The sequence below is a fragment of the Orcinus orca genome, chromosome 9 (genome assembly GCF_937001465.1).
Source record: "Orcinus orca chromosome 9, mOrcOrc1.1, whole genome shotgun sequence".
Classification (NCBI taxonomy): domain Eukaryota; kingdom Metazoa; phylum Chordata; class Mammalia; order Artiodactyla; family Delphinidae; genus Orcinus; species Orcinus orca.
In genome coordinates this window covers 17,275,621-17,284,949 of record NC_064567.1, presented here as the reverse complement: position 1 = coordinate 17,284,949, position 9,329 = coordinate 17,275,621, and the positions used below count along the sequence as shown (strand labels likewise).

The window sequence follows — 9,329 nt, the reverse complement described above, 5'->3', positions numbered from 1 at the left end:
GCACGTGGGGATGGGAACCACCGCCTCCTGTGATCCTTCTAGGTCAGGGAGTTCTAAGACTGGCTGTGCATCATAAGTGTGGCGATACCGGTTAATAATATAGATTCCTGGGCCCCGACCCAGCTTTACAGAAACGGGATTTGAGGACTGGGCCCTGGAATCTGAATGTTCAAAGCTAATGCAAGCCCGGCTTGGGGCTTGGGACTTGCTCCTAGCCGGCCCCGCACGCTCGCGCCGGGCGGTCAGTTCAGGAGGTGATCCCGAGGAGCTCCGCCAGGGAACGCCAGGAGCCGCTTCCGGCTGATGCGAGGCGAAGGGTGCCAAAGGGGCGGGGCGGGGCGTGAACCGGAAGTCGGCCGCGGGCTCCGCCCGTCGCGCCGGAGGAGGCACTCTCGGACGGCCCACGGAGCTGTAGCTGAGCTACGAGTCTTCCTTGCCGACATTATGCTCCAGTTCCTGGTGAGTGGAGCTGCCGAGGAGCGAGCTGGGAGCCCTGGGCGTGGGTCCGTCGGGTCCCACTGCCCCCCGCGCCTGCTAGTTGCCTGGCGGGGTGGGCTGCGGGGTTTTGTTTCTGCCTCACCCAAATCCTTTGGCCGGCATTTTTCTGCCTCCCTTTAAGTCCCTAAAACTTCTGAGGGGTCAGAGCGTGCGTTTTCAAAGCTCTTCTGTGACGTGCCCGCGTGCTTTGTGTATTCCTCGAGTTAAGGCTCCCGGGGTCCTTAATGACTTTTTCTGTACTGCCACCCCCTGACGTAGACACATATCCCGTCGACTTAGAGCCCTGCTGGTTGGCGTCTTTGAAAACGTAGGAGGGCCAGGAATAAACTCTAAAGGAGTAAACCGCCAGAATTAGAGGCCTGGGGAGCGCTCATCAGACCTTTTATAGCTTCCAGACGGAGGATGGCTGGTTGCTGGCCTGAGTCAGGCCCTGGTGTACAAATAATTTTTCCAAAATGCTCACTCTAGGGTAAAACGACTGTTACCATGAGTAAACAAATTATTTTTCATGGGTCTTTCAGTTAAAAGCGGGTTTTCTGGCAAAGCCCCATGTGTTTCAAAGATTGCCTGGTTGAAGGTTTCAGGAGAACTTGCCAGACTTCCAGGTGAAAGTTTTTCTTCCAGGTTTTCGTGCCTTCAAAACTGGATGTTTAAATTCTGATTCTGATAAGAGGCAGGTATTGTAATACCTTCCAGGTGGCCGATGGAAATTGAGTGCTCTTGGGATGAGATACTTTCCCAAATGTTACGTTCTTTATGAAAGAGATTAAAGAAGAAAAAGTGCCCCTCTGTCCTTTTTGAGATGGTAATTAATTTTTCAATCTCTAGGCCGGAAAGAGAGTATCCTTGACATAAACTGCCTAAACAAGACATGGCTACACCTCTGCTTCTGGAAGTTTCTCCAGTGTCCTAACTGGGTATTAGCTTAGGAGTCAATAGAAATAATTACTGCCATATGGTTGTAGGAAACACTCAGGTTAAAAACAGTGTCAGCCCCAAAGTGTGAGATGATGTACTTGAGTCTCCTGTACAGCCGTAGCTCATTGATAACTGGGAGGAAGCACATGGATTCATTTACACTTAACTTTCTAGGTACCTTTGCAGAGTGACTTTATTTGGTTTTGAAATAAACTATTGCTGTGTATGAATATGGATGTGACTGATATGCAAATTCAGAATTCTCAGCATTTAAGGAGAGATGCCGAAGCCATTCATTAAATTCCTAGTTCAGAAGTAACACGGATGTTCTCCCACCTCCTCATTGCATTTGTTGAAAGAAGTAATAGCATAACTTTACCTTGATTCTAACTCTGTCAAATGATTCACCAGCTCATTTGAACTTGGGCAAATCTTTCTCCTTGCTCTCAGCCATTTCATCTATAAAACAATGGGGTTGATGTAGATGATCCCTGAGATCTCCTCGAGCTTTTAACCTGTGACCAGCCATCATGTCCTAGTGCTTAAGAGGTCAGATTCCAGAATCAGACTCCTGCCTTTGAATTATCATTTTTAAGCAGTGGGAACTTGGGCAAGTTATTTAAATTCTTTATGCTTCAGTTTCCACATCTGAAAATGGGAGCCTACTTCATGGTTTTATTGTGATGATTAAAAATGAGTTAATACATTAAAGTACTTGAAACAATGACAGTAAGGACTCAGATATTGTTCATTTCTCCTTGGATTAAAATATTTGCCCATCATCCCTATATCGAAACTTGCTCCTGTGGTCCTGCTGCGTCTTTCCCCTTGCTTGTACTGCAGTAGCTTCCTTAATTGCAGCATGGTTTAGCCAGTTTGGTGTAAGGAAACTTTTGAAGCTTTTAAAGGGAAACCTGATATGATGGGCACTGCTCGTGGCTTGTGTACACTGCCTGTTGTACTGTTACTGGGGTAATGTATTGCTTTTCTTATCTCTCAGAGCAGCAGCACCTGGTACTCTTAATCACCTCTTTAATCCCTCCTCCCTCGGCTTTTGGATACTGCATCTCAGTGCTTTCCAATATTCTTACACATTGTAACACACATGGACATTTTTTTAAAAATAAATTTATAATTTTATTTTTGGCTGTGTTGGGTCTTTGTTGCTGCGCGTGGGCTTTCTGTAGTTGCAGCGAGCGGGGTCTGCTCTTTGTTGTGGTGCACGGGCTTCTCATTGCAGTGGCTTCTCTTGTTGCGGAGCATGGGCTCTAGGCACGCGGACTTCAGTAGTTGTGGCACGTGGGCTCAGTAGATATGGCACATGGGCTCAGTAGTTGTGGCTCGCAGGCTTTAGAGCACAGACTCAGTAGCTGTGGTGCACGGGCTTAGTTGCTCCGCGGCATGTGGGATCTTCCCAGACCAAGGCTCGAACCCGTGTCCCCTGTATTGGCAGGCAGATTCTCAACCACTGCACCACCAGGGAAGCCCTGGAGGTCCCAAATCTTACTGTTTTTTTTTTTTTAATAGTTTTGAGATACAGTTAGTTCACACATCATACAATTCACCTATTTAAGGATTTAGTGGATTTAGTAGGATTTAGTGTTTTTTCAGTATGTTCACAGAGTTGTGCAAGCATCACCACTATCTAATTTTTATATCTAATATTTTATTGCCCCCCACAAAGAAACTCCATACCATTAGCATTCATTTCTCATTCCTCTCACACCTAACCCTGGACAACCACTAATTTATTTTGTGTCTCTCTGGATTTGCCTATTCTGGACATTTCCTTTAAGTTAAATCATACAATACGTGGTCTTTTCTGACAGCCTCTCACTTGGCATAATGTTTTCAAGATTTATCCATGTTGTAGCATGAATCAGGACTTCATTCCTTTTTATGGTTGATTATTATTACATTGTGTGAATATGCCACATTTTGTTAATTCATTCACCAGTTGATGGACATTTGGGTTGTTTCCACCTTTTGGCTATTATGAATAATCTTGCTATGAATATTCATGTAGTTTTTGTGTAGGTACATGTTTCAGTTTTCTTGGTTATATACCCTAAAGTGGAATTGCTGCGTCAGATGGTAATTCTGTGCACAGCTTTTTGAGGATTTGCAAGACTTTTCCAAAGTGGCTACATCATTTTACATTCCCACCAGCAATGTATGAAGGTTCTCCATATCCTTGCCAACACTTATACATCTTTTGGATTTAAGTCGCCCTAGTGGGTGCGATGAGACCTCATTGTGGTTTTGATCTGCATTTCCTTAATGACTAATGACTAATGATGATTTCATGTGTTTGTTGGCCGTTTATTTGTATATCTTCTTTGGAGAAGTGTCTGTTCAAATCCTTTGCTTGTTTTAAAATTGGGTTGTCTTTTTATCATTCACTCATAAGAATTCCTTATGTATTCTGGGTACAAGTCCCTTATCAGATATATGATTTGCACATATTTATTTCATTCTGTGGGTTCTCTTCACTTTCTTGTTGGTATTCTTTTTTTTTTCTTTGTGGTACGCGGGCCTCTCACTGTTGTGGCCTCTCCCGTTGCAGAGCACAGGCTCCGGACGCACAGGCTGAGCGGCCATGGCTCACGGGCCCAGCCGCTCCACAGCATGTGGGATCTTCCCAGACTGGGGCACGAACCCGTGTCCCCTGCATCGGCAGGCGGACTCCCAACCACTGCGCCACCAGGGAAGCCCTCTTGTTGGTATTCTTTGAAACACAAATGTTTTAAATTTTGATAAAATCAATTTATCTATTTTTTCTTTTGTTACTTGTGCTTTTGGTGTCATATCTAAGAAACCATCGCCTACCCCAAGATCATGAAGATTTACTCGTATGTTTTCTCCTAAGAGATTTACAGTTTTAAGTCTTACATTTAGGTCTTTGATCCATTTTGAGTTAAGTTTTGTTTATGATGTAAAGTAGGGGTCCAACTTAATTCTTTTGCATGTGGATATCCAGTTGTCCCAGCATTCTTTCCCCATTGGATGTCTTAGCACCCTTGTTGAAAATCACATGACCATAAATGTAAGGGTTTATTCCTGGACGCTTTATTCTATTCCATTGATCTTCATTGATTTTAAAGAAGAAAAACAATTCATTCGTGTTTGCTTGCTCTCCCGTGTGCCTTCTCTAATCTGTATTTTTTCAGCCTTTTTTGGGAACAGCTGTCAGGTGAGTGCTTGCAAAGCAGGGCTTTCATCACGTTGCTGCTGATAAAGAGCAGTCAGTGGCTCCCCACCGTTTTGTAAATGAACTAAACTCCATTGCTTGTTTTTTGAAGTCCATCAGCTAGCCCTATCCAGCTCTCTGTACTAGTAGTTTCTCTCCAGTTTTTAGTTCAAATCCACTTTTCTAATTGGGCCTATTTCTTTTATTCAGGTCATTACATTGTCATTCCTGTCTTGTACCTTGATTCTCCACAGTCACGTCCCTTTCCAGTTTAAATTTTAACACTTCCTCAGCATCTTTAGAGCCTTTAATAACAAGTTGAGGTACACCGATCTCTTTCAGGTATGGTTTCTTAAAAGAATCACTTCTGTATCACTCATTTTGTTACTTAATTCATGACTCAGTTCTGGTTTTTCATGCATCTATTACATTCAAGATCCTGTGCTGGGTGCTGCTTTCTGTTGTTATATAACTATTTTACTTATATGTAGCTTTTCTTTCTATACATCATATAAATTCTTTAAGATAGAGACCATTTTATAATCTTTTCACAGGGCTGGATATGAAATTGATTTTCAGGATATAAGGGACTGTAATCCTTCAATCAAAACCTTTGGAGGCCAGATGTATTTGGGAGGATTTTTTTCAGATTTCTTCTCACCTGTTTGTCCTTTACATTACTTAGCTCATGTCACTCCTCAGTCCCCAAACTTCTGGTGTTTTACCATTTATTGTCCTCAATATGTTTGTGAGAAGAAGCTACGTATTCCTAAAGTTTCAAAATGATGGCAGAGAGGACATAATAGTGATGTATTTAGTGTTGAGCTTGGGAAGAAGGCATTTCCCTTCCTTCTGCACTATCTTGTCTGCAGGGAGTACTATGGGGGGACCCTGTGATGTGGAGGAAGACCATGGTGATAGCGTCCAGCCATCTGGATGGACCACTGAGGAGGCTTCCAGGTCTTGGCCTGCAGAGAGGTTTCAGACTCATTCGAGACGTTTTATACTCTGGCTCCAGTCTAACTTCTCAGACTAATGAGTCTCTGTTCCTCAGATTTAGATTTTATTTTTTGAGATCCTTTATTTATTCAGATTAAAATTTTTTACCTGTCTAAACTTGTCTATTGAGTATCCCATGAACAACATATAAATGCTTTTCTGGTGTCATGCATTTTCCTCACATTTCTCTCATGTTGTTTATGTAATTTTACAATATCCCATTGGTAGACCTAGCAATATTCTGAAACTGGAATTGGATATGACTTGTCTAGAGACCCATGGTTTTTGTTTTGTGTTTTAAAATAACTGCTATTTTTTTCATGTGCCCTGATGCCTCGTGAAATTGCCAAAATGAAGACACATTAGATATGCCATATTTATTTTGAGACACACGTGGTAAGAACCAAGAATCCTAGAATGTTGGAGCTAGAAGGAGCATTGTTGGTATAATGTTTTAGAAATCAGGAAACTCAGATCAGCAAAGCGCCAAGGAGGTTAAGTGTCATGCCTAAAGGTACACAGCTAGACAGTGGTAGAACCAGAACTCTAATTTATTTTTCTTGAAATTTTTCAACCCTCTGTTCTTTCTGTTTGGTGTTAGAGCTAACATTCTTAGATGATTTTTTTCCCCTCTTCTTCTTCTTTTTTTTTTTTTTTTTGCGGTACGTGGGCCTCTCACTGCTGTGGCCTGTCCCGTTGCGGAGCACAGGCTCCGGACACGCAGGCTCAGTGGCCATGGCTCATGGGCCCAGCCGCTCCACGGCATGTGGGATCTTCCTGGACCGGGGCACGAACCCGTGTCCCCTGCATTGGCAGGCAGACTCTCAACCACTGCGCCACCAGGGAAGCCCTTCCCCTCTTCTTTTAAGCAAATTTAATACTCTTTCTGGATTTGGAAAACCTCTGACTGCCTGGTTTCAACCCATAGGAGTGAAAAAAATCATTTTGCTTCTTGGTGCACATTGGTAAAAATATTCACAAGATATGTTTGATTAATCAAATGATCAGAAGATGGTCTATGGTTAGACTTGATAGCCTCTTTTATGCTTCTTAACTTACAACAAACCTATTTAAATTATGCTTTTGGTGTTTAAAGCTTAGTAAGCTTAAAACTTATTAAGGATCCAGCTGTGTTCTGAAGTTCTCCAACTTGTTCTCTGTTCTCCAACTTGAAGACGATTCGACCACACCACATATGACCATTAGTGTTAAGTGCTGCGCTTTGTTTTTCTCTGTTAACCTCTGCTGTGTATTGAATAGGAGTGACACTGATTAAAGAAAATGATAAAAAAAATCAGATGCCAGTTCACATTTATAACATTAGAAGTTAGGTGTTCAGTTGGAGATTTTTTATTATTGGGGGAAAAAACCCAGGAAATTATAGATCATCATTAAAACTCCAATCTTAAGGAACTTTGAAACTCTTTTGGTGTGAAGGGAGTGCTTTAAATTTTCATGAAACAGATTTTGTTCAGGAAGAGTCACCCAGTGGGATAAACAGTTCTCTAAAAATCGTGCCTGTCTCTCTTGTCACTGACTAAGACATGGTTAGGGGACCTGTGTTCTCTGCAGGTCTTAAGTGCCCTGCCCATTAGACTCCATCCAGGGCAGAGTGCTAAACCATGTGCTGTCTCAGTTGCATGTCAGCTTCCTGCTTTATCTCACTGTATATTTTAGTGTTTGAGTGTGAATCTAATTTAGGTTGTCCTGTGCTCCTGTTATGAATGGCCATGTCCTAGGCCTCAGGTGCCTCTTGAAATATGAAGAGATTGAACTGTGAAGGTCCCTTCGTTTTCTAAGATCCTACGATTTAGCCGAATGCTTTTTAAAATTGAATACTTTTTACTTGATGTAGCAAGAAATAAAAAATCTCAAAACCAAAAAAATAAAAATAAATAAACTGGCTTTTAACAACAAAAATCGGAATTTTGGCTTGAGTTTCTAGAACTTACAGCCAAATATTTATAAGGTCGATGTGTTCAGTGCTACCGTATATTTTTTCGTATACTCTTTAACCTTTTGGGAGGATATTTCTGTGTTTATTTTATAGAAGAAAGATGTGAATTTCATGCTATGCATGGCCCTAGCCTGGACATCGGGGTCTTATAACTGTCCTGCGCTCCTTAGGAGAATATTATCCATGTAGTCTGGTGTGGTATTGGATGGCACAGAGCTCCGTCTCCAGTGTGACTCTTCCTGTTCTATCCTTACAGCTTGGATTTACTCTTGGCAACGTGGTGGGAATGTATCTGGCTCAGAACTATGACGTAAGTGACCATATTCACATCTTCCTTCATTTCACGTAACTAATACATAGTGACTTGTGTTTGCTGAAGTAAGGTATGCCTTCCAGCAAACAAGGTCCATAGGTCTGAGGAAAAAGTCCTGAATTTTGTAGTAAGACTTTCCATTGTTTGAAAAAATAACAGAACTCACAGAAGCACCTGTCACCATAGGAGTGCAAAAATCCCATCAGTTTAGGTGGCCTCCTGGTGATCCTGAGCTGGGTTTGTTAACATAGAGTAACACTGTTAGATTCTTACAGTTCTATGGAAAATCAAGTGATACTTAAATTGGATAATCTTTTCAGCACCCTACCCAGTAGTAGAGATGACTGAGTAATTTGGAGGTGGATTCATATAGTGCAACACATTTAAGGAGAACAGCGTTTTGTGAAGTAGGGAGTTGTATTAGCTTCACTTTACAGATGGGGAAGTTGAAAATCAGGTGACACAAATGCCCATGAATGGGGATCCTAAAAGGTAATGCTTATTTTAAAGAGATAAGGAAGGGAAATATGATATTAACTTTTGATTTGTTTTATAGTGAAGCTTTTAGTGTGATAAAGGGAATTCCCTTTGTCAACCTTCACTTGAGTCATGTGGTTTTCTAGGCAGGTGCTTGTTAATTTATGTCACATTTATTGTTTATATGTACAACTTTTACTTGGCACTGGATTGAGGGGCTAAGTGGGTATATAAAAGTAGAAGTCAGGTTCTGGCTTTTGGGGAGGGAGCCTACTTTAACTTACATCTTTTGGTATCCTTCTTAGGCAGTTATGAGGCTAAGAAAGACCACTGTTGAGCAGGTTTCTTTTAGAGGAAAAGTAAAAAATCCATTTATCTTTAGAGGAAGAGAAATGAAAAAATATTGATTAGGTAGATGCGAAATGATAATAATCTCTTTTCTCTTTAAAGATACCAAACCTGGCTAAAAAACTTGAAGAAATTAAAAAGGACGTGGATGCCAAGAAGAAACCCCCTAGTTCATGAGGCCAACTCCAGCACTGCCTCCTGGATAAACTGATTCTACTGTTCTTGAGGGCCTCCTTTACCATCTGAACCAAAAGCTTTTGTTTTCATCTCCAGCCTCAGCAGTTTTCTTCTTTGCTAGACCCTGCATTGCCTTACAGCACAAATGGGGCCACAAGTTAAGAACAGCCCTTACTTTTCCAACATCCTCACTTCTTCCCTTCCTCCTTCCAGCCACTTGGGAGGTCCTGAGAATGGAATTGTGGTGCTAGATTAGTAAACGTAACCTTTAATTAGTAGTCTCTCCCTTATTCTTTGGGATTTCTACTACCGTTTTCAAAAGAAAAATTGATGAGTTTTGTATAGCTGATGAGATATAAATAATGCTGATTTCACAGTCTAGAAATTATATTGGGTGTTTAAACCTTTGGTACTAAATTATGTTGTTTCAAAATAGTAATTAAAATGAAAAT

At 41.5% G+C, this 9,329-nt stretch overlaps 1 protein-coding gene across 1 annotated transcript; it reads left to right on the top strand.

Annotated features, from left to right (window-relative positions):
* Positions 1-330: 330 nt before the first annotated feature.
* STMP1 (short transmembrane mitochondrial protein 1) lies at positions 331-9,155 on the top strand. Its single transcript, XM_004272167.4, has 3 exons — positions 331-459; positions 7,819-7,872; positions 8,803-9,155. The coding sequence occupies exons 1-3, from the start codon at positions 445-447 to the stop codon at positions 8,875-8,877; spliced, it is 144 nt and encodes a 47-aa protein (XP_004272215.1). The 5' UTR covers positions 331-444; the 3' UTR covers positions 8,878-9,155.
* The last annotated feature ends 174 nt before the right edge of the window (positions 9,156-9,329 follow it).

Coding starts and splice junctions, on each gene's coding strand:
- STMP1 (XM_004272167.4), top strand. Junction 7,873..8,802: donor ATCTGGCTCAGAACTATGAC/GTAAGTGACCAT, acceptor TTCTCTTTAAAG/ATACCAAACCTGGCTAAAAA.